The sequence below is a fragment of the Simochromis diagramma genome, unplaced genomic scaffold, assembly GCF_900408965.1.
Source record: "Simochromis diagramma unplaced genomic scaffold, fSimDia1.1 OVJJ01000501.1, whole genome shotgun sequence".
In the NCBI taxonomy this organism is placed as follows: Eukaryota; Metazoa; Chordata; class Actinopteri; order Cichliformes; family Cichlidae; genus Simochromis; species Simochromis diagramma.
Window position 1 is genome coordinate 2,790,431 of NW_024387320.1, and position 26,597 is coordinate 2,817,027.

The 26,597-nt window shown below is 41.7% G+C and overlaps 5 protein-coding genes across 11 annotated transcripts in view; 3 read left to right on the forward strand and 2 right to left on the reverse strand.

Annotated features, from left to right (window-relative positions):
- The window catches only part of col4a2 (collagen, type IV, alpha 2), a 59,776-nt gene extending 58,188 nt beyond the window's left edge, over positions 1-1,588 (forward strand). Inside the window, exon 48 of one of the 2 annotated variants that reach the window (XM_040005268.1) lies at positions 351-1,588. In XM_040005268.1, the coding sequence (XP_039861202.1) occupies positions 351-605 (255 nt within the window). In that variant the 3' untranslated portion in view covers positions 606-1,588. The remainder of the gene's footprint in view (positions 1-350) is intronic. The other variant, XM_040005269.1, reaches the window with a different exon arrangement.
- Positions 1,589-1,634: 46 nt separating this feature from the next.
- Positions 1,635-8,017, reverse strand: rab20 (RAB20, member RAS oncogene family). Its single transcript, XM_040005284.1, has 2 exons — positions 7,545-8,017; positions 1,635-2,861 (listed from the first exon to the last, which is right to left on the reverse strand). Exons 1-2 carry the CDS (start codon positions 7,732-7,734, stop codon positions 2,269-2,271), a joined length of 783 nt encoding a protein of 260 aa, XP_039861218.1. The 5' UTR covers positions 7,735-8,017; the 3' UTR covers positions 1,635-2,268.
- A 1,571-nt stretch (positions 8,018-9,588) lies between these two features.
- naxd (NAD(P)HX dehydratase) lies at positions 9,589-26,142 on the forward strand. Of its 6 annotated transcripts, XR_005692182.1 has the most exons (12): positions 10,175-11,080; positions 11,193-11,633; positions 11,825-11,975; positions 12,071-12,116; positions 12,216-12,304; positions 13,098-13,206; positions 13,423-13,473; positions 13,564-13,668; positions 13,772-13,892; positions 14,007-14,130; positions 14,461-14,690; positions 26,038-26,142. XR_005692182.1 is itself a non-coding variant. In XM_040005273.1 (11 exons), the coding sequence occupies exons 1-11, from the start codon at positions 10,567-10,569 to the stop codon at positions 14,609-14,611; spliced, it is 1,902 nt and encodes a 633-aa protein (XP_039861207.1). In that variant the 5' UTR covers positions 10,175-10,566; the 3' UTR covers positions 14,612-14,929. The 6 variants fall into 6 exon arrangements, 5 of the variants coding, with proteins under 5 accessions (XP_039861211.1, XP_039861210.1, XP_039861209.1 ...); XM_040005273.1 differs by lacking the exon at positions 26,038-26,142 and having other exon boundaries at positions 14,461-14,929; XM_040005277.1 differs by lacking the exons at positions 10,175-11,080; positions 11,193-11,633; positions 26,038-26,142 and adding an exon at positions 9,589-9,634 and having other exon boundaries at positions 14,461-14,929.
- Positions 15,115-23,285, forward strand: LOC120717350 (ATP-dependent (S)-NAD(P)H-hydrate dehydratase-like). Its single transcript, XM_040005279.1, has 11 exons — positions 15,115-15,288; positions 19,528-19,707; positions 20,484-20,634; positions 20,730-20,775; positions 20,874-20,962; positions 21,747-21,855; positions 22,070-22,120; positions 22,211-22,315; positions 22,419-22,539; positions 22,654-22,777; positions 23,110-23,285. The coding sequence occupies exons 2-11, from the start codon at positions 19,569-19,571 to the stop codon at positions 23,258-23,260; spliced, it is 1,086 nt and encodes a 361-aa protein (XP_039861213.1). The 5' UTR covers positions 15,115-15,288; positions 19,528-19,568; the 3' UTR covers positions 23,261-23,285.
- LOC120717349 (zinc finger BED domain-containing protein 4-like) lies at positions 23,915-26,038 on the reverse strand. Its single transcript, XM_040005278.1, has 2 exons — positions 24,771-26,038; positions 23,915-24,571 (listed from the first exon to the last, which is right to left on the reverse strand). The coding sequence occupies exons 1-2, from the start codon at positions 25,841-25,843 to the stop codon at positions 23,920-23,922; spliced, it is 1,725 nt and encodes a 574-aa protein (XP_039861212.1). The 5' UTR covers positions 25,844-26,038; the 3' UTR covers positions 23,915-23,919.
- Positions 26,143-26,597: the final 455 nt, after the last annotated feature.

Genomic DNA, 26,597 nt, shown 5'->3' on the forward strand with positions numbered 1-26,597 from the left:
TATTAAAAGCAGCAGGATGTTTATTTTCTGAATTATGGCCCCATTCTTCACATATGACAAGAAATCAGAGTTTCCAATATATGTTTAAATTCTATAATTAAAAGTCAGAATATGTAGGAAATATTTTTAACAGAACTGATTGATGTATATCTTGTCCTACTTCTACAGAAATACACATAATTATTTTCCCAGTAACTGGTGTTAGTATCAGCCCTGGCCCCAAAACAATTGTATTGGTTGACTTTATTTTAATATTATTGGATTTGCTGATAGAGAAAACGCATTTTCAGTTGTTCAACTCGACTTCTCACCTGCCTGATTAAAATTTCCTTTCACCTTTGTCCTTGCAGCACACCGCAGCAGGAAACGAAGGCGGAGGTCAGTCCTTGTCGTCGCCCGGTTCGTGCCTGGAGGACTTCCGCACAACACCATTCATCGAGTGCAACGGGGCCAAAGGCACTTGCCACTACTTTGCTAACAAGCAGAGCTTCTGGCTGACCTCCATAGATCAGCAGTTCCACTCTGAGCCGTCATCAGAGACGCTAAAAGCGGGCCAGCTCCTGTCACGCATCAGCCGTTGCCAGGTCTGCATGAAGAACTTGTGAAAGACTCAACAGCAGACTTCACATTGACAGCCGTCTAATACTAAAACCGATCAGATAACAGGGGATCCAGAAAATGTCGATCACTGTCAATGGGGAAACTGTTTCCCTGAGCTGCAGAGCTCAGATATGCAATGACTGATGATTGAGATGCCTCGAGCTTTGAGTTACACTGTAGATAAATAAGAAGAGGCGGTGAGAACGGCAGTATTATGGAGAAACATCATCTTTGTGTTAAATGTAGTTTGGTGCTTCATTTTTTAACTTATTACCTCAGTTACTATGACACATTGTTAACTATCAGAGACCATACACTACAGCTGAACCAAAGATGCACATATGTATGCAATGCTTAGTTTAACTACATGCTCTTATTGTTTAGGATTTAAAGCCCGACATAAAGACACTAACACTGCTTTTCAGCCACATGAAGGTGAGAAGGGTTTCATCGGAGCTCATGAACACGTGTTTGTAGATACTTTTGAAAGGGTTATCCTGCTTCTTTTCAGTTACTCTTACAAAGCCGAGTTTTATAAAATTACCATGCACTGTTAGCTTGTTTTATGCTTTTGTCAACTTCTGCAGAGCCACGTAACTTTTCCTGACGCGTTCGTACAATGCACTGATACCGTTTTTACCATCTGAATGAACTTGACCCCATCCCTGCAAGTTTTTTAAATGTATATCCAATCTAGTACTACTTACATCATTTTCCTTTACACTTTTAGCCTCTGGATTACGTCATCAGGACAGAATGTAAACACAGAGGTCTGACCATAGCCGATCCTTGCTCCTGTCACTGACCCTTTGTTAGAATCTTTTCTAAATTCTGTGAAACGCTCCTATTTCATCTACATGCACTTCTTAAGAAATAATTATTAGACCAGAAAAATACTGACAACATCTGATATAATTGTAATATAATTATAGTGTTTTTATAACATGATTATTTCATCGATCGGAAAGATTAAATGTTGTTTGTTACACTTGTGTGTCATTGTCCTTCTGAATCTCACAAAGCAGACTGCAAAGTGCAAAATAAAAAAAATCTTTATTACGACAGAATGCTTAAAAATTCGAACACCTGTATTTTTATTTATTCATTTATTTTTAAATACACTCATCGAAAAGTTCCAAAAAGTGCAGATAGAATATAAAGATCAGTTTCAACAGTGACAGAACTTTAAAGTCTGATTAATAAAACCTTAAAATTCATCATAAACAGTGCAACGTGCAGCCTAACTAATTAGTGCTGTTACATGTGCGTGAAATTCTGGTGGCGAAACACTGACAAACGGCAGTGACGTCTGTCCTCGGGAGCATGTTTGGGCTATTAGTGCAGTTCGAGTCATTAGAGTGGAAAGTTTGAGAAACAAAGACTGATAATGCGCCGTGCATTTTATGTCCCTTCCTTACAAAGAAACATGGGAAAAATCTCTCTGGACACTATGATCTTCACAGCATCAGAAGTGTAGATTTGTGTTTTACCAAGAGGTCATTAACACGGTTTGGTCTCAGTTAAGGCAAGAGGGGAAAAAAAGAAAAAAGAAAAGAAAAGTACCATCACAGTATGCATTTGGTCGTCAGACTATCCTGGTGATTGCCTTTGGTTAAAAATGAGCCTACAGGTGGCCTCCGCCTCCTCTTCCTCACCTCTCTTTGGCCCCTAACAGCAGCCAGATCTTCCCTTCTTGCTGCCGACCATCCTGCATTCCTCTAGATCCACAGTAGGAGATTCCTGATTCTCTTGCCTCTTCCTTAGAATGGAAGGCAGCACCAGATCAAACAGCGTCTCAAACAGGGTGTCCACGTTATAGCCGGTCTTGGCACTCGTCTCAAAGCACATCTTCTCTGCTGGCAAGCTGCTCTTTTCCTCCAGGCCCTTATAGCGCAGTATTCTCCCATAAAGAGCCACTGCATCCTCATTGATCACCTGCTTGCGAAGCATCACGCCAGGTAGGGATGTAGGGGAGGCCGGTGGCGTGGGACAACCAGACAGCACCTCGCACTCCTGGTTGCACTCAGTTCGGTCCTTGACCAGGCCATCTGAGTCGTGGCATAGCTGGGCTTTGGAGTCTGTAAGATCCGCCTTGTTTCCCACTAAGGCGTAGATGCAGTCATGGTTAGCGGTGTCAGTCAGGGACAGGAAGCGCTCCTCCAGCTCAGCTAGGCTCTGCCAGTTGGTGACGTCGTAAGTGAGGATGACTGCGGCTGCACCTCGACAGTACATGGATCCCAGACCGTGGAACTGTTCCCGGCCTGAGGAGACAAAGGCAGGTCAAAAGAGTCTGAGTACCGACTCACCTCGAGCACTCTTTTAAAAAAAAAAAAAAGAAAAAAAAGAAAAAAGGAAACAAGATTTTCTGTACGAGCAACGGAAAGACATTGTGTGACAGTCAGCAGTTTGAAAACAGAAACAATCTTTGTTATTGAAACATGCAGAATGCTTGAAAGGGCGCATTGTGTGAATCCAGTGCACTGTGGGAACGTTCTGGTAACACACTCAGCTGTCACTGAGAAACACCTCACAAAATCTAATAAGTCTAATAAATCCTACTTTTATTTGAAGTTGTTTTTTTAATTAACCTCTACAGACTTTAACAAAAACCTTCCCCACCAGGGGGCACTGTGTTACAAGTGAGTGCACTGAGATATTTTGGGATGTTTGTTGTTGTTGCAGCTTTTCATATTTCTTTCTAGCCTAACCCACAATTTAAGGGCAGGAGGTCGACTAATTGTTGTGGTTTTCTTCATATTATTGTTGAGTCTTTACCTTAGGATATAATGAAACTTGAGGCGACTGTTGGGATTTGGCGCTATATAAATAAAACTGAACTTCATCACTAGAGACTAGTAAGATGTACGTAACTAGATGTTTAAACATCGACGAACTTGCATAATTAATATTTGATTGAACATATTATTCTTGTTTTATTATGGCAGAACGGCAGTTAGGATAACTGCAGCCCCCTCTCTCTCCCTCTGATAGTTGTAAACAAGTGAGGGGGGGGGGGGGGGGGGGGGGGGAGTAAACAGATGACACCAGAGCTAAACAGTGTGGTTCTGCAGTACTTCGACATAAAAAAATATGTTTGTATAAAATGGAATATGACAAGGCAACCAAAGCCAGGCTGCTTCATAAGTTCAATGTTTGACAAAGGTATTAATCCCAAACTCCTCTTAAAAAGATCGCTGAGACCATTTTTTTGTGTGTGTGTGTGTGTGTGTGTGTGTGTGTGTGTGTGTGTGTGTGTGTGTGTGTGTGTGTGTGTGTGTGTGTGTGTGTGTTTTTTTTTCCATTCACAAACAGTCATTTTATATTAGAATGCCAGTCAGTCAACTGACAGGAGTGGGTGGATTTAAACGGTCTGGAATGTAATGCTGCTGAAGGCAAATGCTGCACTTCAACAGCAACACAATCTACTGCCTTAAAAGTTACCATCAAGAACAGGAAGTGCCCCTATCCATCTTTTCTGCTTATCCAGTTCAGGGTCACAGTGAGGCTTGAGCCCATCCCAGCTATCACAGGCGAGAGCGCAGGGTAGATCCTGGACAAGTCGCATGTTGACCGCAGGGCTAACAAACCGCCCACGCAGACACGGTGAGAACATGCAGACCTCCTTGCTGTTGCTTTGAGGTGAAAGTGTTAACCACCGTGCTTTGCAGCCTTTGTCAATCCATTTCAGGAAATAACTGAACATTCTAACCCTCACAAAGACAGATTTATAGCAAAGCTGTTTTGTTAGTGTGCTTACTTTGCTATACAAAACCTGGAAGCAGTATTTATGCATCTGCTGTGTTTTTTATCAAGTGATTGATGATTTATTAGTTTGTTTTCCCTAGCCATCATTTAAAGATACTGATGACAGACTCATATATGAAAAAGAAAAGCAGCAAACGGTACTTTTTCTTCACCCCCCTTCTCATTGACAAATAAAGAATTTTCTTTTTTATTTCGTCAGCTCAAATGGCAGGAATGTACAACAACTTACTCAGCTCCCCTGCTTCTCTGGGAAAATACTGCTACACGTAACTTTGGAAAAGACAGGTTAAAGCACGGGGACTCAATTCCTCCTGTCATAACTTCATCATGTGACTTTTAAGAGGAAGAGGCCCGACAGCATGAAGGCCCGCACAACAGAATGTAACTGAAAAGACTAGTAAAGAAGCAGCCAGCTTAGAGTTTCACGGATTAACAAAAATAAGGACAACAGCACTCAAGACTTCCACACTATCACAGCTTTGTGGTGTATACCGAAATATCTGCAACAACTGAAACGACTCAGCGCTAACTGCACTCAACAGGGACTTGACACGGAGGTCGTGGAGTTGGGGAACACAGCCAGGAAATGGCTCACTGGTGACATGGCCAGACTCTCCTTATCTCGATGGTTCACCAGCTCCATTTCTGTGAAGTACATATTTGCCTAAGAAGGTTTGCCCTAATTCTTGTTTACACAACACTTGAATACAGTCAGCGCCGAGCTTATTTACCAGCAGTTACTGGATTGTTCCTGTCACGACCAACAGAAAAGGCCAAATGAGTTTATCTGAATACACTGTGACACAATATTCAATATCACAGAGAAAAGACAAGCTGGCTCTGCCTATGAGAAACCCTCTATAATGAAGGGCGTTATTCACTTGGTGCATTATTAAAGGACAAATAACTGAAGAACTGACCTATATTTCACTTACTATCGCACAGACAGAAATATAATGACTGACCTACATTTAACTCAGTCAGTAATCATTTTAGTTTAGTCAGCAGGAAAACTGTTGGAGTTGTACTAATAATACTTTCATTTTCAGGTTACAGAGTCACAATAAAAACTTTCCTTTTGATTTCAAATCAAAACTTCAGTGGCTGTCTGTCCAATAAGTGAACAATTTCAGACACATAACATGTAAAACAGGGGTGCCAAACATAAGGCTCAAGGTCCAGAATCAGCCTGCAAAACACTCCAATGTGGCCTATTGAACGGCTTTTGAAATTTTGAAGGATGACATAAATTGTAGACTTTAGAATTCTTTTTACAGCTTTTCCTACTGTAAAGAAAAGACGTTCCCATGACGATTCATACTACACCAATGGAAGTAAGTAATAGATAAACAATGAAATACTAGAAAGCTATAGGTTGTTTTTTTTAATATTTACTATACCAATTTCAGATTTTTACGTTGCGTTAAAAAAATAAATTATCAATTAACAATTACAGTGTCCATTAGTCTGCACACTGAGCTAATGGAGTTTTTTCTATAATTTCACACATTTATTTCTTATAATTTAAGCCCAAAGCAGCATTTTTTAATCAAACAGAAAAACTGAGAATCCCCCCCCCCCCCCCCCCCAAAAAAAAAAAAAAAAAAAAAAAAAAAAAAAAAAAAAAATCACAGTTCTTGTTCTTATGTTAAAATAGCTCAGTAATGTAAACTTAAACTTCTTTACACTGACAGAAAAGGGAGTTTCACTGGTCTTGCCCAGCTAAAATCAATGTAAAATAAGTTTGACTTTCTTCATATAAAATGTAAAGTTTAATTTTCTGGTAAAAAATTACTATTAAAAAAAAATAAAGAAAAATACCCTCAGCACTGGAGCCCAAAGCACAATTGAACACACACAGTCTAGTTTTAGGGGCTCCAAATTTATTTACACTTTTCCACCAAATCAGAAAAGCAGTGGTTGTATTTTCTGAAGCCTCGTACAAATACATGTGACCATTTCTGCAGAAGTACCCAGATGATATTTCTCTATCGGGTCACACTCGTACAAATTGAGCAACACAAGTCAAGACAAAACATGCTTCTTTCCTTGTTCAGCACAAAGGAGGTGAACATGGGAACTGATTTAAGAAATTGAGCATTTTCGGTAAATTAGGACAAAGGCCAGCATGTAAAAACATGTGGGGTTTGTCCAGGGGGTGTTTGTCTGCATAGTGGGTGATTTTCTGGCAGCACCTTTGAATTTTAAAGAGAGAAGTTGTTTTTTGTGGGGGAGTTTTTGTGTGTGTTACTTTAATCAGTTACATTCATTATTAATACACTTTTGATTCTTCATGACTAAAATATCTGCCATTACCTGTGATGATAACAAACTAAAACTGATATTCTCTTGCTCTTTGAAAGCCCACTTATCAAAAAGAAAGAAAGAAGAAAAACTGGTTTGTTTTCCAGAATAGCTGACTGACAGATCTTTATGTCACAATTACCGTTAATATTGCATAATACCCAAAACAGATGTCCGTGTTTCTGATGTTGGTGGGACAATATATACGAAAGTTACTTCTTCAGGATTCCTCGTGGTTGAGATTCTCAAATAAATGAATAAATGAGAAATTAATCCCTACTTTTAGTTTTTTTTTTTCCCCGAGGCATTTTTCTCCCTTGAGCCCAACTAACTGCAAAGATATCCTGGTGTCGCTTTTAATACATCATGCTTACAGTGCAGTATTGTGATAACATCATCATAGTGAGTAACGCATCATGATTGTACTGTAACATGAAATACTCCTTATCTTGATTTTTTTTTTTTTTTTTTTTTTTTTTAAAATGGTAGAAATCTCTTTAATATGTCACTTAAAAGTCGTATTTTCTTTAAATATTAAAGTAGTCCCTTGAAGGGGAAGTGAAACGGACTTTTTTCCATGCAGACCAAATGAAAACTCCACTTATTTCCCATCTACCCACAGATCAATAAATACCATGCTTATTTTTGAGGAACTCGGTCAGCTTTTACGATAAGATCGACTCTAGAAATATTTTTAAAAAGTGACTAAAGCGAATAAAAGTCAGACTAAAAGCTTAGGCCGTCTGAACACACAGAGAGGTCACATGGCAGTGATTACCTCAGATGAACGGATCATTCCTTATCAGGTAAACAAAGGCACTATAAGAGTCTAGAGTAAACATTGGGGAAAGAGGGTAGAGTAAAGGATGGATTACCAGCTGTGTCCCATATTGAGATATTGTAAGGTCCCCATTGTTTGAGGAAAAACGCCCCTCCGACGGTGCTGACGGTCTCTTTGAACTTCCTCTCCATGTACCTGTGGAGCAGCGACGTCTTCCCCACGTTCATGTCTCCCAGGAGAACAATCTTGACGTCGGGCCTCTTCATCTTCGACACCTCGGGCATGACGCTGGCTTGTTCGGGTCCCGCTATTTTATTTCTCTGACGCTCGGAGCGAAGACGCGCTCTAACTCGTGAAAAACACCGCAGGCTGGTCGCGAATTGCTCTGACAAACGTCATTTTCTGAACGAAAGTTCACTTCTGATAACGTGTCTATCCGGTGTTAGCTCATTCTCAAATCTGCTGTCCAAGTCCGAACTTCAAAAAGTCACTGAGGTAAAACAGGAAGTAGATGACGAGCCGCAGACCAACGATGAGAATTTGCTCTGAGCCGTGTCTTCCAGGTGGAGGAGGACGTGGGCGGCCTCTAGTGGACAGTGGGAACAAAAGAAAAAAACGACTATTTTCAAGTTTTCAAGTTCAGTTATTATTATTATTATTATTATTATATTATATAATAATAATAATAATAATAATAATAATAATAATGCCTAAGTCAAATAAGTTTAAGTGTATAGGCTGTATATGCTGCTGGGAAATAATCATAAATAAAAACTACTTAGTCAATATTGGTATTATTAAAAAAGATTGAGGGCAGCCTTTTGAGTAGGACAATTTTCCACACAATGGCGAAAAAAAGGGACAGAGTTGCATTGAAAATACAAAGACCCCTGCCTGATTTTCTTCTTCTTCTTTCATTAAAATAAAGTTGATGATGATGATGAAAATGCAATGACAGCAAATATTACATAATATACCTCTCCTCAAAGCATTCCTTGTTGTTATATTTATGCCTTTGGTGTGGTGTTAGTAGCAGTCTCCAAGGCTTAAGTGTGATTTGAGTGGTCAAGCCTGAAGTTATTTTATGCCTACCAGACAAAACCCAGGGCGAAAAGTAAAACTGTCTATAATTCCGATTTGTAATTAGTCGGTGGGCGGGTATTAGTTTTCAAACTAAGCATAACACACATTCTTCTGGGATTTTACGCTCTCTTAGTGGTATACGTGTCGCTTAATTGTGTTTTTCTGTTAGTTTGGAGGATTAAAAAAAGTTTTTTGTTGTCAGGCTGAGACAAATGGCTAAAAAATGCCAATGTGGTTTTTAAAATCTGGACCAAAAACATGATGATGATGATGATTATAATTATTAGCTGAGAAATAAATATTCATTCACTTTATGCCAATGGCCTGCCTAAAATGTAGACTGATATTTGTAAGAAAGTAAAAAATATTTAACAATCATGTTTCTGCTTCAATCGAAACATGTGATCTATTCACAATAAATATAACAATAACCAGAAGAAAGTTAGATAAACAGTTACAGTTACAAAATCTTTTAATTTATGCATTAAATCTATGAATTCAATTGTAGTTTTAAGGGTGATATTATATTTGTTTAGAAATGAAGACTTGATAAATAAAAATAGGCTACACTTTCTACGTAAAATCATTTTTTTGACATGCTTCTAAAATTAGTTTTTTTTTATGCTACAGAAATATGTGTGTATGGAATCTCGTGCCTGACAGTTCACGTGTGTTCGCCAGTTACCACCTCTACACTTTCATAGTGCATAGTAGGACTGACCTCCTGAAGAGTTCTTTATGGCAGAGGGGTTGAATAATGAGTATTAAAAAATACAAAACTTCTAAAAACAGAGGCAAACAGACGGTTATACTTGCAATATGGCTGCAAAAAAAAAACTTAAAATCAGCACAAATAGATGAAAATTGCAAATAAACTTAAAAACATCTGCACCTTATTACTCTTCTGTGTCTATTTTGATGTGTGCTTCATTTTATTATGGAGGAGGGCTTGTTGTCTCAGAATCCGGCCCTGCTGACCACCTCTCTACTGTGATTTTAATATCCCAAGCATCTAGTGGTCACTGAAAGCAGCGCATGCTTAAAACTGCTTCCGGTTTGATGGCTCGTCGACAGCAGATTTCACCCTCAGCCCACTTGGATGTAGGAGTGTCCGAGCAGCCTTTAAAGGCATCACACGCTTCCTGTAGTACTGCGCTGGGTTATAGGGCGCCTCATGATCAGGCTAACTTGCGTTCACTTGTCGGCGTTGAAGCGCAGCTCCAGTTTAGGTAAGGACAGCTGAGTGCCACAGAGGGCTGTGCAGCCCGTGATAAAGCTCCGAGAGTGGGTGACTGCAGTCAGACAAACAATGAGAGCATGCCTCAACAGATTCAAGCGCTCGCTTTTTGCTCGATCCCAGTTGCACTGTCGCTTATCGCCGCCTTGGCCTGTTTAAACGAGAAAGGTAAAAGAGACTGACGTTATCTCAAAGTTTTACTTCATTAAAACTTAGCTTTAGACTGTAACGTTAGGTGAGCCGTTAGAGTCGTCCAGTGCTCTCCATGTTGGCCGAGCAGCTGACAGTTTGGCTCGTTGTTGAGGTGGGGTGGGTCTCTAGGACCCCGCAGAAATGCGTTCGCGGGGCGGGGGACCAGGCGGAGAAAGGTGAAGTTAACCTCAAAGGACTGATCAGAGGTCAGTTTGGACATTTACTCGATGTAGTGTTACCGCTTAAAAACTGCTCTTGTAGCCGATCTCCTGTCGGTTTATCCCAGAGCTACGCATTTTGACAACGACACGAATGAGATAAACACAGAAGGCTAGGCTTTTAGCTAGCTTACAAATAGTTTGACCTGCACACGTTGTGATGATCTTCAAGTTTAAGTCCAAAATTATTACCCCGGCTGGTCCTTCTGAGCTAGCGAAATGGCCGTTTGTCGTTGTTTGGGCTGACGGTGGTCCGCGGCATTGATGCGGCTGAGCGCAGAGACCCAGAGCAAACGGCCGTCATAATCCGCAGTGTCAACATCTCCAATCAACTTATTCCCCGGGGGTGGAGGTTACGCCGGGAGCCGGCCTGTTTTGGATCAGCTATGCAAGCGAACACAACGCGGGGCTTCCTGTGGTCGGACGTGGAGACGAGGACGCTGCTGAACATCTGGGGAGAGCAGGACATCCAGGCGGCGCTGGATGGAAACTTCCGAAACAGCTTCGTGTACCGCGACGTCTCCCGGAGGCTGGGAGCCATGGGGTTTGAAAGGACGCCCGAGCAGTGTAGGGTGCGGATCAAGAGCCTCAAGAGGCAGTACTTGTTGGCGAAGGAGGGCAATCTGCGGAATAATGGGCAGTATCACAAGATCTGCAAGTTTTATGACACCATGGAGAGGATTTTGAGTAACCGGCCGAGTCTGGACGCCCAGGAGTTTATAGACAGCGGTGCGGGAGGAGAGGAGGCCGTCGATGGCCCGGAGGAGGATGGGGAAGATGCTCAGGATGCTTACTCTGAGAGCACAGGGGAGTGTCCTTATCCCGCTGAGACTGAAGTCAAGTTGGAATACCCAACTGTTCCCATCCCCATTCCGGTTAAAGTGACAGTGGGGAATAATGGTGAGTCCAACCTTTTCCACTATCACTTTTTCGTGGCTTTATCATGTTTCAGTGCCTCGAGTGTGACTCGAGTATGTGTGCTAACATAATGTCACACCCTTCTCCACTTCAGGGACTTGTGCAAAGCCGCCTAACAGCAGCCAGTCGGCCAGCTGTTTGTCAGCCAGAGCGGCCAAACGGCCCAGGAAGCGACGCGCCAATTTCCCCATGGAGAAGCTGATGGAGCAGTTCCTGGAGCAGAGCGCCCAAGCCGAGGACAACTTCTACCGGATGGAGGAGCAGCGCTTGCAAGCAGAAGACCGGCGCCGGGAAGCTGAGCATGCCCGGGAACTGCAGATGCTTCAGATGCTTGGCCAGATGTTCGCCAGCATCTCCTCCTCCCGCTCAGCATCCGCTCCGTCCAAGACGGCGAATCCTGGCCGCGCTCCGGTCATTTCCAGTACCTCCCCGTCGCATACACGTGGCCACTCCGGTCATCCCAAACGCCCTTCGCCCCAGACAGACTCTCTCGCACAGCAGAATCCATTTCTGAGCGCAGACCCTCAGGCGTTAGGTATTTAGTTCCGGCGCTACGCGTGAAGCCTTGATGTGGAGAGAAACCTGAAGGCAGATTAGCTGTAACGTGAAAGATCACACTCAGTTATTATTCTTATTTTGGATCGTGTTAGTGTGTTTTTGTTGTCGACCACAGTGGTTTGAAACTAGCTCGTACGCTGAACACTCTCACTTTGTTTATCTCCTCAGTTTTTGAGCGCTTCTACGGTTTGGGCTCCACGTCGCACAGAGGTATGGAGGATGACATCCTGCCACTGGTAAAGAACATAGTCCCTCCGCTGACATCCAAAAAACACAAGGGACAAGATGGACGTATTGGGATCATTGGAGGATGTCAAGAGTATGTTGCATAAAAGATTCCTGCATGATTTAAAAGAAAAAAACAAATTCAGTGGAACATTTGCCCTAATTTCTCTTCATCTCTAATCTCTAAAGCTACACTGGAGCTCCTTACTTTGCTGCCATCTCTGCTTTAAAAGTGGTAGGCAGTAAAGCTTGACTATCAATTTTGTCCATTCATTTTCTTAATTTTTTTTTCTAATTGTATATTGTATATACATTTTTTTTTTCTCATCTCCAGGGGGCTGACTTGTCTCACGTGTTCTGCACCAAAGATGCTGCAGTTGTAATCAAATCATACAGCCCTGAGCTCATAGTCCATCCAGTTCTGTAAGTACAGAGCCAATAATAATCTTTCTGTAGTATTTGAAGTAGCTGGTAGCAGTTGGATCATTGAGAGTGCAATGGTGTGTATTTATTAGCATTATGCACTGGTATTTGGATGCATTCACAAATGTTACACAGTGTGTTATTGCAAGCAAAAAAATCAAAGTTTACCCAGACTTTGTGGCGACGTGTAAGATTTTCAAAATAAATAGTTGCGCACGTCTTCTTTTTTGTTGTGAGTTGTAATGTTATTTGGAGCCAAATTCTGCATTTCACTATTATCACTCTACTCCGTTGCATTAAACGTTGCGTGCTATAATTAACACGCTGCTTTCTCACAATGATTCTGTAATCACTGTCCTAAATATTAAAATGTCTGACATTTGTCAGATCATGAACAGGTAGTGTCATAATTCTGGGTATTCTGTCAGTGTGACAGTACAAACCTTCACAGCTCACGCTTACTTGTCGTGGCTGGAGCGGCTTGGGAACCTTACAGTAACATTAATGACTGCGTTTCAGTTTGGTGAGCCTGTGCCAGTGTGCTCTTAGAAAGCCATTATTAGCTTGTTATAGCAAAAAAAAGTTAAAAGGCTCATTTCTCTACAAGAGGCACTTACAGAAAACATTAACATCGACTGCTTTCTATTTGCGTTTGCTCACTTTAGAGACCCGTTACAGTGTTATCAGTCTTCACTTTGTGTGTGCGTGTTTGCCTTGCAAACTAATTGAAAATTTGGGATTAATTGTGCATTCCAGCATGTCTGACAATCTGTGTGTATGTGTGTGAATGAAGGGACAGTCCTAACGCAGTGGAAGAAATAGAAAAATGGCTTCCAAGACTACACGGACTTGTGGTGGGACCAGGCTTAGGAAGAGAAGACTTATTATTGAAAACAGCAAAGGCACGTGGAGCATATTCATTCTTCCTTGCGCTTAACACAGTCTCGGCTACTCTGCTAGATACTTCTGCATAAGCATGGCGGACTAGTCTTATTGCTAGCACTTGTTATAGCACAAGTGTTACTGGTGGCTGATAAATTACTTCTTCTTTTTTTTCCCCCACCCCAACGGAAGGCTTATTAAAGACAGACCCTGTGCTCTCTCTCTCTCTATTTCAGGAGGTCATTGAGAAGTCGAAAGCAAGAGATATCCCCATAGTCATTGATGCAGTAAGTCTTGATAAAATAAAGTCCCAGCTGTGGAGCAGAAGGTGTTTCATTTGCTAAGTCATACATAGTGTGTGTGATCATTCTTAACAGGATGGATTATGGCTGGTTACACAGCAACCATCTGTTATCCAAGGGTACCAGAAGGGCATCCTTACGCCTAACTTTATGGAATTCACTCGATTGTATGAGGCATTGGTAAGTTTCTTGGCACAATTCAGTCCCACTCACTAGTTGACAGCAAATAACATGTGATCCTCTATGCTGATGTGTGTCTTTTTACCTCGTCTGTGTGCATTAGCACCATGAGCCCATGGACAGCAGTGATTATCAGCGGAGCGTCATGCAGCTCAGTGTAGCTATGGGCAACCTCACCTTGGTGCTGAAGGGGGAGCAGGATTTCATCACAGATGGCAGCAAAGGTTGGCATCAAACAGAACGTGCTTTAATTTCTTCCAGCTGATCGTTCACTCTGTTTATTCTCAGATGCTTCGAAGCTCCTTTTGTGACGCTGTGTCGTGTGCTGCTGTTTGTAGTGTACTCATGCAACTTAGAAGGCAGCGGGAGACGATGCGGTGGACAGGGGGATCTCCTTTCTGGATCTATGGGAGTGCTGGCACACTGGGCCCATGCTGCTTCCACAGCAGGAATGATCAGAAGGTGAAGGCATGATTTTTGCTTTTTGTGCTATGTTTGAATGAATGTATAGGCCAAGCTTTTCAGGGCTCAATGGATAAAAAAATAGTTTTTTTTAAATATATTTACACACATTACCTACAGAGTTCACTTATTTACATGCTGAGAGTGTATAAAAATTATCACCAAATGTTCTGACCACTTCTCATGATGATTTTTTTGGCTTTTCCTATGTAATGAATGCATAAAGTGTGATGTTGCACAGAGAAATGTACGTGTTCACTTTATTTAGATGTATATTCTCTTTTTTTTTTTTTTTTCCCCCCCTTCTTCTTTCCCTTTGCTCCCCTATAGTATGAATCCCTCAGTGGTTGCTGCATTTGGTGCTTGTTCGCTCACCAGGCAGTGCAACAGTCAAGCATTCCAGCGGCACGGCAGGTCCACCACCACGTCAGACATGATCCAGGAGATCAGCTCAGCCTTCAAAAAGCTGTTCGAAAGCTAAAAACAGTCAGCGATGCAAGCAGTTGTAAAAAGAGAATTAATTTTACGCTCCTAACGTAACCTTTTCGGGATTGAAAGAAATGTTCTTCTTTAGCTGAATTTTAATGACTGATTTGAACCCGGAATCGAAATTTGGTGCAAAATATACACACTGACATGTTGTTTGTGTTGTGTTTAATGGAAAAGTAACAAAAAGAAAACCACTAGTTGAATAATGAATGCCTTCACCAAGCCCACCAAAGAGACTGAGACATTAGGATGAATGGGCTCACACTAAACCAGAAACCTGTATACGTTTTGAAATAAATTATAAATGTGATTTTGTTTGTTTGTTTGTTTGTTTGTTTGTACAAAGTTCTTAAAAGCCATCATGGAAGTATTACTGGGTGAGTGACTGCAGAAAACGTGACTTTTATAGAGTCAGTGGGGAATATTAACTTGTAAAGTCCATGAAAACCGATACCTGGTTGGTTGCAGCATCGTAAACCTAAAAGCAGAAGAGTGAGGCGTGTGTGATTCGTGTAAAGTATGCGGCGCATGCGCATAGCTGAATTAGCCGACAGCTAGCACCGTTGTTGCGAGTCCACCGTAGTTACACACACACACACTACCTAGCGTTAGCAACAAGACCCACAGCAGCATCACAGAGTCTGTAAGGTTAACTCGGAGTATTCACAGGTAAGTTTACTTACCCTCCGCTTATATGGCAACTGAATGAGTGTGGCGAGGTATCGGCTCTGTATTTCCGTAAGGATTGGAGCTGAATTTAGTTTAGTATTGTTATAAACTAGCCGGTGTTCCAGATTTACTGGCGTTTAGATCTACTGGCGTTTAGATCAACTGCCGTCGGTCGAACAGATGTGTGGCAGTCTTGCGTTTCAGGAGCTGCTACCGACAAACCAGCAAAAAAACGCCAAATGTGTCATCTGTGACACTTGTGAGGTTATCTCAAACACACTCCGTCAGTCTTGATGCTGTTGAACAACAAAATGTTTAAAAATGTGGCGAGTTTACCTGGTGATATCCTCATGCGCGACGCGATCGCGAAAACAGCAAACAAGTAATACCACGCCGATGTTGTTCACAGGACAGCAAGAGTAAACGATCGGGAGACTCTTGTCGTCGTTATCGTTCCCCTCGCACGGTTTATTTCTCCGAATTCAGCGTTTTTGCTTCACAACTAAAGCGAGCAGTTTACTTTGTGCACTAACATGGACTCGAGTCAACCAGCGCCACCTCTGGCCAAGTGCCACAGCCTACAGCCAGATCAACTTGTGACACACATCTGCACCACGTTTGAATTCGTTTCATGCACAACACATTTGTACCTTTCAATTGTGTCTGTTTGTGCGTCATGCAAATAAACCTTTGAAAAGAATGAAATGATATCATATATTCCTTATTGGCCTACATTTGTTCAAAATCCCAAATTATATACACAAAGTCATAGAAATCACCACTCCAATTGGTCATCATGATTTTGATATTCTCTTTTTCCATAACAATGAAATACGCCTTGGACAAATATGACACATCAATATTTCATTAGTGTTGTCACATCACATCCTGTAAGCATCGTTTGTCTGTGTCCTTTCTCTGGAAATGAATATTTCCAGCCAATATAGGCAATCCATCAACATGGCTGGAGAGTTGGTAGTTATATACAGTCTGTATAAGTGTGGTTAATCCAATGAAGATTTGTAAGGAGACGGCAGTTACTTTGAATTCACAGCAGTTACACAGTGATTAGTAATAAACAGAGCCAGTGAGAGTGAGTGGATTTAAGAAAGTCAGTGACTCAGGTGTGTCGCTTGGTTTGTCATCTGTTTGTGAGACTGGAGGAGACGTAGAAATCTTTTGTTTTAAATCTTAGTTAGGAAGGTTCCTGTTTGAAAACAAGCACTTTTTGTGAGAAATGCAAGAAGTACATCTGCAGAAAGCACACAATTACATTCTGTCCATCATGTGGACAAAATAGAAAATGTTGAGCATTGAAAAACTGAGAACGTTGGGCAAGTTCAAAATACGTGTTTGTAAGAACGAAAAACCAAATTGTTCCTAAAATAGTTATGGAAAGTCACTGTTGTATGTCTGTGTTCTACATGTTTATCTAATGGAAAATAAAGTTGCTATTGTTTTATTGCAGTTTATTGCAGTTTCTTGACAATTCTGAGTGGATTTACACAGTACGGGTCAAAATGACCCGCAACAAAATCAATGTCACTTTTTTGTTTTTCAACATAATACAAGGGTTAATTTCCAAAACTTCCATATGATCTTCAATTTGTAGCAGATCCACTATCACACAGCAGCTGGAGCAGTTTCAAATGGAGGTCAGTCCACTACATAGCCTACTACTAGATTAACTTGTGACACATCTGTTCTTTTCACATCTGCACCTGCTGCTATGATCACATTGAGTAGAGGCTGAGTGGCTGCACTTACCCCTGGTACATCCAAATCTACCCACAAACATGTTGACAGATGCAATGCCAGCAATGTGGATTGTCAACACTGAAAACAATCAGTAAGCAAAGACAACAGGGATCATTTGTTTCTGTTTATTTAGCATGCACAACATTTGTTGTCGCCTTCTGCACAGGGGAAGTCCACACACACTGTGTGGTACCACTTTCCACAGAAGGTGCATTCAATCTGCAAGACTGAATGAGATTGTCAGAGTCATTGTCTGACTGTTTATTACTAATCACTGTGTAACTGCTGTACATTCACAGTAACTGCCATCTCCTTACAAATGTTTATTAGATTAACCACACTTATACAGACTGTATATAACAACCAACTCTAAAATGTTTGTTTGCAGGGGTAAGACACAGGCAGACTATGCTAACGACATGTGATGTTACAACACTGGTGAAATATTAGTGTGTCATATATTTGTTCACGACATTTTTCTTATGGGCAAAAGTATTGATATCAGGATGGTGATTCTTATGACTATGTGTATGTCATTTGGCATTTTGTACAAATGTAGGCTGATAATATATACATGATATCATTTCATTCATTTCAAAGGTTTATTTGCATGACGCACAAACACACAATTGAAAGGTACAAATGTATTGTGCATGAAACGAATTCAAACGTGGTGCAGATGTGTGTCACAAGTTGATCTGGCTGTAGGCTGTGGCACTTGGCCAGAGGTGGTGCTGGTTGACTCGACTCCATGTCAGTGCACAAAGCAAACTGCTCGCTTTAGTTGTGAAGCAAAAACGCTGAATTCGGAGAAATAAACCGTGCGAGGGGAACGATAACGACGACAAGAGTCTCCCGATCGTTTACTCTTGCTGTCCTGTGAACAACATCGGCGTGGTGTTACTTGTTTGCTGTTTTCGCGATCGCGTCGCGCATGAGGATATCACCAGGTAAACTCGCCACATTTTTAAACATTTTGTTGTTCAACAGCATCAAGACTGACGGAGTGTGTTTGAGATAACCTCACAAGTGTCACAGATGACACATTTGGCGTTTTTTTTGCTGGTTTGTCGGTAGTAGCTCCTGAAACGCAAGTCTGCCACACATCTGTTCGACCAACGCCAGTTGATCTAAACGCCAGTAGATCTGGAACACCGGAAGTCACCGGGTCTTGTATTTCTTTGCAGATCCTGCATTGGTAGTTCGAGTTAGCTAACAGCAGTGTTGGGGAGTAACGGAATACATGTACCGCCGTTACGTATTTAAAATACAAAATATGAGTAACTGTATTCCGTTACAGGTACCGTTTAAAAAGGTGGTATTCGGAAAACAGTTACTTTGTTGAAATAAATGGATTACACTGCGGTACTTTCCTGTTTCATATTGTCGCGGGTCAGGACTGTTTGGGTTTTGTTTGACAGCTACGTTCTGTTGTTCCAGGCGGCAGCGTTACGGTTGCCATGGTTACAGGGCGACGCTCTCTCTCTCTCTCTCTCTCTCTCTGCGACTGTGTGTTTCCTGGGTGAGAGAGCGCCTTTTCGTTGTTGTTGTTGTTGTTGTTGTTGTTGTTGTTGTGCTAAGCTAACAGGCAGAATGCTACAAGCATAGCTCTAAAGAATGTAGCATCATGGGCAGTGTAGTCCGTGTTGCAGGGAGAATGGACCGCCATACACGTTATGGGTCTGTGAGCGCGAGGAGGGAGAGAAAGGGGAGTGGAAAGGTACGAGTTGTCATCGAGGAAAAACGGGAGCTGGAAGCATGTAAATATAATAATAACCACTGCAGCCAAGAAGAGTGCCTGACGAGCCCAGTTGTAAGTAAGCTATTAAGACTCGACTGTACACCGTGTTCGTGTTTTCCTCCGAAAACAATAAGTTCCGTTGGAGCAGCCTTTCAACGCCTCTCTCTGTCTTTCGCAAGAAAAGTTGACCCACACAACAAAGTAAAGCTATTTTTCGGCTACGAGCCGACAGGGACCCCGCCATATTAGTCAGAGGTCCCTTTACTACAGTTCGGAGTCGCGGACCTTCAGTAATAGTAATAAATCACACAGCAATAGTACATTCACGTTGTTGTAAAAAGCATGATAATATATTAAGTAATCCAAAGTATTCAGAATACGTTACTGTCATTGAGTAACGTAACGGAATACGTTACAGAATACATTTTGGGGCATGTATTCTGTATTCTGTAATGGAATACATTTTAAAAGTAACCTTCCCAACACTGGCTAACAGTTGGCACATTCGCAGTACACGTAGCAATTTCATCAGTATGGCTGACTGCAGATCAGTTGTCTTCTCTTCTGTATGTCTGCAGCCCAGAACTGATTCTTCATTACAGGTGTTAGTAAACACGACGAAAACGCTGTAAAACACACGTTATGATGCTTCAATCAAAAACGTTTGAGGCAGTGAAGTAATATTTACTTGCAAACTTGAGTATTAGATTCATCAATGAAAAAGCTAATGTTGTTAACAGGTGCTGGTGTAGGAGTGCGCCGGCGGGGAAACGGATCCGCAATGCTGAACCCGACCAATGGTGACCCAGGTCACGTTGTTGTGAACTATGTGGAGGAGTATTTGGACCTTGTGGAGTCCCTTCCTTTTGACTTGCAAAGGAGCGTGTCCCTCATGAAGGAAATTGATGCCAAGTATCAAGGTAAAGATTACTCTTTGATGTTTACATTTGTTTAGGTTTCATAGTGAAATAATTTATATATGTATGTGTGTGTATATATATATCACATTAAATTTAATAAAGTCTAGAAAGATTTGTGATTTAAAGTGTATTACATACCTTGCAACTGGCAATTAAATACTGTATGATAGATACAGTGGGGCAAAAAAGTATTTAGTCAGCCACCGATTGTGCAAGTTCCCCCACTTAAAATGATGACAGAGGTCAGTAATTTGCACCAGAGGTACACTTCAACTGTGAGAGACAGAATGTGAAAAAAAAATCCATGAATCCACATGGTAGGATTTGTAAAGAATTTATTCGTAAATCAGGGTGGAAAATAAGTATTTGGTCAATAACAAAAATACAACTCAATACTTTGTAACATAACCTTTGTTGGCAATAACAGAGGTCAAACGTTTACTATAGGTCTTTACCAGGTTTGCACACACAGTAGCTGGTATTTTGGCCCATTCCTCCATGCAGATCTTCTCGAGAGCGGTGATGTTTTGGGGCTGTCGCCGAGCAACACGGACTTCCAACTCCCGCCACAGATTTTCTATGGGGTTGAGGTCTGGAGACTGGCTAGGCCACTCCAGGACTTTCAAATGCTTCTTACGGAGCCACTCCTTTGTTGCCCGGGCGGTGTGTTTTGGATCATTGTCATGTTGGAAGACCCAGCCTCGTGGACCCAGCCAACGACAGTGGTTTGAAACTAGCTCGTACGCTGAACACTCTCACTTTGTTTATCTCCTCAGTTTTTGAGCGCTTCTACGGTTTGGGCTCCACGTCGCACAGAGGTATGGAGGATGACATCCTGCCACTGGTAAAGAACATAGTCCCTCCGCTGACATCCAAAAAACACAAGGGACAAGATGGACGTATTGGGATCATTGGAGGATGTCAAGAGTATGTTGCATAAAAGATTCCTGCATGATTTAAAAGAAAAAAACAAATTCAGTGGAACATTTGCCCTAATTTCTCTTCATCTCTAATCTCTAAAGCTACACTGGAGCTCCTTACTTTGCTGCCATCTCTGCTTTAAAAGTGGTAGGCAGTAAAGCTTGACTATCAATTTTGTCCATTCATTTTCTTAATTTTTTTTTCTAATTGTATATTGTATATACATTTTTTTTTCTCATCTCCAGGGGGCTGACTTGTCTCACGTGTTCTGCACCAAAGATGCTGCAGTTGTAATCAAATCATACAGCCCTGAGCTCATAGTCCATCCAGTTCTGTAAGTACAGAGCCAATAATAATCTTTCTGTAGTATTTGGAGTAGCTGGTAGCAGTTGGATCATTTAGAGTGCAATGGTGTGTATTTATTAGCATTATGCACTGGTATTTGGATGCATTCACAAATGTTACACAGTGTGTTATTGCAAGCAAAAAAATCAAAGTTTACCCAGACTTTGTGGCGACGTGTAAGATTTTCAAAATAAATAGTTGCGCACGTCTTCTTTTTTGTTGTGAGTTGTAATGTTATTTGGAGCCAAATTCTGCATTTCACTATTATCACTCTACTCCGTTGTATTAAACGTTGCGTGCTATAATTAACACGCTGCTTTCTCACAATGATTCTGTAATCACTGTCCTAAATATTAAAATGTCTGACATCATGAACAGATAGTGTCATAATTCTGGGTATTCTGTCAGTGTGACAGTACAAACCTTCACAGCTCACGCTTACTTGTCGTGGCTGGAGCGGCTTGGGAACCTTACAGTAACATTAATGACTGCGTTTCAGTTTGGTGAGCCTGTGCCAGTGTGCTCTTAGAAAGCCATTATTAGCTTGTTATAGCAAAAAAAAGTTAAAAGGCTCATTTCTCTACAAGAGGCACTTACAGAAAACATTAACATCGACTGCTTTCTATTTGCGTTTGCTCACTTTAGAGACCCGTTACAGTGTTATCAGTCTTCACTTTGTGTGTGCGTGTTTGCCTTGCAAACTAATTGAAAATTTGGGATTAATTGTGCATTCCAGCATGTCTGACAATCTGTGTGTATGTGTGTGAATGAAGGGACAGTCCTAACGCAGTGGAAGAAATAGAAAAATGGCTTCCAAGACTACACGGACTTGTGGTGGGACCAGGCTTAGGAAGAGAAGACTTATTATTGAAAACAGCAAAGGCACGTGGAGCACATTCATTCTTCCTTGCGCTTAACACAGTCTCGGCTACTCTGCTAGATACTTCTGCATAAGCATGGCGGACTAGTCTTATTGCTAGCACTTGTTATAGCACAAGTGTTACTGGTGGCTGATAAATTACTTCTTCTTTTTTTCCCCACCCCAACGGAAGGCTTATTAAAGACAGACCCTGTGCTCTCTCTCTCTCTATTTCAGGAGGTCATTGAGAAGTCGAAAGCAAGAGATATCCCCATAGTCATTGATGCAGTAAGTCTTGATAAAATAAAGTCCCAGCTGTGGAGCAGAAGGTGTTTCATTTGCTAAGTCATACATAGTGTGTGTGATCATTCTTAACAGGATGGATTATGGCTGGTTACACAGCAACCATCTGTTATCCAAGGGTACCAGAAGGGCATCCTTACGCCTAACTTCATGGAATTCACTCGATTGTATGAGGCATTGGTAAGTTTCTTGGCACAATTCAGTCCCACTCACTAGTTGACAGCAAATAACATGTGATCCTCTATGCTGATGTGTGTCTTTTTACCTCGTCTGTGTGCATTAGCACCATGAGCCCATGGACAGCAGTGATTATCAGCGGAGCGTCATGCAGCTCAGTGTAGCTATGGGCAACCTCACCTTGGTGCTGAAGGGGGAGCAGGATTTCATCACAGATGGCAGCAAAGGTTGGCACCAAACAGAACGTGCTTTAATTTCTTCCAGCTGATCGTTCACTCTGTTTATTCTCAGATGCTTCGAAGCTCCTTTTGTGACGCTGTGTCGTGTGCTGCTGTTTGTAGTGTACTCATGCAACTTAGAAGGCAGCGGGAGACGATGCGGTGGACAGGGGGATCTCCTTTCTGGATCTATGGGAGTGCTGGCACACTGGGCCCATGCTGCTTCCACAGCAGGAATGATCAGAAGGTGAAGGCATGATTTTTGCTTTTTGTGCTATGTTTGAATGAATGTATAGGCCAAGCTTTTCAGGGCTCAATGGATAAAAAAATAGTTTTTTTTAAATATATTTACGCACATTACCTACAGAGTTCACTTATTTACATGCTGAGAGTGTATAAAAATTATCACCAAATGTTCTGACCACTTCTCATGATGATTTTTTTTGGCTTTTCCTATGTAATGAATGCATAAAGTGTGATGTTGCACAGAGAAATGTACGTGTTCACTTTATTTAGATGTATATTCTCTTTTTTTTTTTTTTTTTCCCCCCCTTCTTCTTTCCCTTTGCTCCCCTATAGTATGAATCCCTCAGTGGTTGCTGCATTTGGTGCTTGTTCGCTCACCAGGCAGTGCAACAGTCAAGCATTCCAGCGGCACGGCAGGTCCACCACCACGTCAGACATGATCCAGGAGATCAGCTCAGCCTTCAAAAAGCTGTTCGAAAGCTAAAAACAGTCAGCGATGCAAACAGTTGTAAAAAGTAGGGCTGTCAAATGATTAAAATTTTTAATCAGATTAATCACAGCCTAAAAATTAATTAATCATGATTAATCGCAACTCGAAATATGACCAAAATGTGTGCAAACATACGGACAGATAGCGGATTTTTACACACTTGTTAGTGTTATTTAATGCTAAGACCACGCTGAGTGGCCTGCGTTCACTCAGCATGGTCTGACGTAGGCTGGGTGTTGTGCTGGAAGCGAATTAATCACAGCCTAAAAATTGATTAATCGCAACTCGAAATATATGTGTATATGTGTATATATGTGTAAAAATCGGGACAGATAGTGGTTTTTAACACACTTGTTTGTTTTATTTATTATTAATTGTGAGTACAAGCAGTACAAGCAGAACAGGGCTTCAAATAATTGTGAGGGATTTTTACTGAATGTTTTCCACCCGTTTAAATCTAGCACATTGTTTTATCCATATACATCTTCAAGTTCACAGAACATAGGCCTAATTCAACAGGCAAAATAGAAAAAATCTCCAATCATCCTTTTGGGTAAGGTAGATTAGTGCAAAAAAATATGAACAACAGTGAAAAGTATTGTTTAAATCACATTCAACCATAGAACAAGCTCTAAACACACAGGTCCTCTGGTCTACTCATCCTTCAGCCAGTTGCTGAGACAAACCAACTTGTCCACGTTCTCTGAGTGCAGAGCAGACCTCTTCTTGTTCACAATGTGCCCTGCTACAGAGAACAGCCTCTCACAGGGCACTGTGGAGGCAGGAGTGGCCAGGTATCTGCGAGCAAGGCGGGCCAGCTGGCTGTGGGCTCCTGCATGAGCTGCCCACCACTGTAAGGGACAGTCCTCTAAGTCAGTGCAGGGCTCTGCTCTGTAGCGCTGTATGGCTCTGTCCTGCTGTACCTCCTCCTCTGACTCAGAGTCAGAGTCCATCTGCAGCAGGCTCAGCCTCTTCTTGGCTGGACCTTCTTCTGCAGTGTGTGATCTTCTAGGAGAGTCTTCATGCAGCATGCCTGCCAGTGTGGTCCACACTGCTTCTCTGTCAGTCTTGGGCACACTGCGTAGGTCTTTAAAACGTGGGTCCAGTGCAGTTGCGATCTGGAGCCATGCATAGTTGGTATGTTCCTGGCGGGAAGCAAGGTCTTCCTTAAACTTCTCTTTAAACCTCACCACATATGCAGGGTCCTCATCAGTTACTTCCATGACACGGCGCAGGTGGCAGAACGCTGGTAGAACTACAGAGCAGGAGACGTAGGCCTCTCCTCCCAGCAGTTCAGTCACATATCTGCAGTGGAATACACACACACACACACAGATAAGACAGCAAATTTAAAAAAGCTTTTTAATACTAGGTAATATTAATAAAATATTTGATTTCATTTATTTTTTAAATAAGACATTTTCATAATAACAAAACTGATTTAAGATGTATGTTTGATACATTTAATCTAAACCTACAATTATGGTCACAATGACAGGCTCACCTGCAGGGCTCTAGAAGTGTCTCCAGTCTCTGGAGTTTGTCCCACTCTGGAGGCGTCAGGAGGACAAGTTTATGCTTTTGTTTATCCAGAGTCGCGGTTACTGCAGTTTGGTTGCGGATCAAGTGCTTCACCATCTCCAGCGTGGAGTTCCAGCGCGTAGGCACGTCCTGGGCCAACGGCTCCTGCTTGCGCCCCAGTGACACCTGCTCTGCGTTCAGCTCTGCTGTGTTTGCTGGGCTGTGCTTAAAATGGCCAACAATTTTGCAGCATTTGGCCAGCGCAGTGACAAAGCCACTGTCTGCGAGACTCACTGTGATGCATCTCTGTAGAATGTGCGCGGTACACGGCATGTGATTGAATGGCATGATGCGAGCCGCGGCGATCATATTGCGCGCACTGTCCGTGCCTACTGTTGTCACCTTCTCCTCAATTCTCCACCTGCGAGCAACAGTCTGGAACTGCTCTGCACAAGCCTCCGCAAAGTGCCGCTCTTCCGTTTTCATTATAGTCAGCGCAAAGGATGTCAGACCCCAGGCTTCAGTGATTAAATGCGCAGTAACTCCCAGGTAATTGTCATTACTCAATGATGTCCAGTGGTCTCCTGTCAGAGCCACGCATTCTGTGTGAACTAAAGCCTCTTCTTTTTTCTTTTTCTCCGTTTCATACAGTTCGTGGATTCGAATTGTTATTGTGCTTCTCGCTGGGGGCTTGTAGGACGCGTCCTGAGATGCAACCTTTAAAACATCCGCAAAGCCCTTGTCCTCCACAATGCTTAGCGGTCTACAGTCCTTTGCTATCCATTTGGCTATATTGTCGGTCAGTTTGTCCAAAGAAGACTTACCGAGTGGCCTGCGTTCACTAAGAGTGGTCTGACGCAGGCCGGGTGAAGCTGCTGCCCCGACAAACGCGTGTTTGGCATTAAGGTGGTATTTTAAGGTCGAATTTGAACGGTGAAATTGAAACTCTTTACTACAGTGAGTGCAAATTACAACGCGTTTCTTTATTGTCCCATCTATGTTCTTCTTGTATTTAAATTCCCCATCCAGAAGGCCATCCTGTTCCTGCTTCTCCATTTTCAGTGGCGCGGTAAACAAATCAAGTGGAATTATGGGAGCGACTTATCTGCGTGTTGCGCTAAATAGTTAAATATTCTAACGTAATTAATTCCAAAATTTAATTATCGCAATTAACGCGTTAATTTCGACAGCTATAGTAAAAAGAGAATTAATTTTACGCTCCTAACGTAACCTTTTCGGGATTGAAAGAAATGTTCTTCTTTAGCTGAATTTTAATGACTGATTTGAACCCGGAATCGAAATTTGGTGCAAAATATACACACTGACATGTTGTTTGTGTTGTGTTTAATGGAAAAGTAACAAAAAGAAAACCACTAGTTGAATAATGAATGCCTTCACCAAGCCCACCAAAGAGACTGAGACATTAGGATGAATGGGCTCACACTAAACCATAGGGGTGGGGGAAAAAATCGATACTGTGTAGTATCGTGATATTTTGTTTGCTAATAATGTATCGATACAGGGACAGCAGAAATCGATATTTTGTTACAAAAAAAGTTTTTGTGCTCTGACTTCAGAGCATGTTGATCAGCTCCTTTTTCTGATCAAGAATCCTGACATTCCTTCACTGTCCAAATGTGTTTAACTTTTTTTTTTGGCAGCAATAAACATGACAGTTTACTTATTTTAATTTAAGACATGTTTTATTTTAATTAAGTTTAAAACTTTTATTTAATGTAAAATTATATTTTGTTTTAATTTACTTTCAAATTCTTCAGTTGCTGAATGGGCTGCATAGTTTTCAGAAATT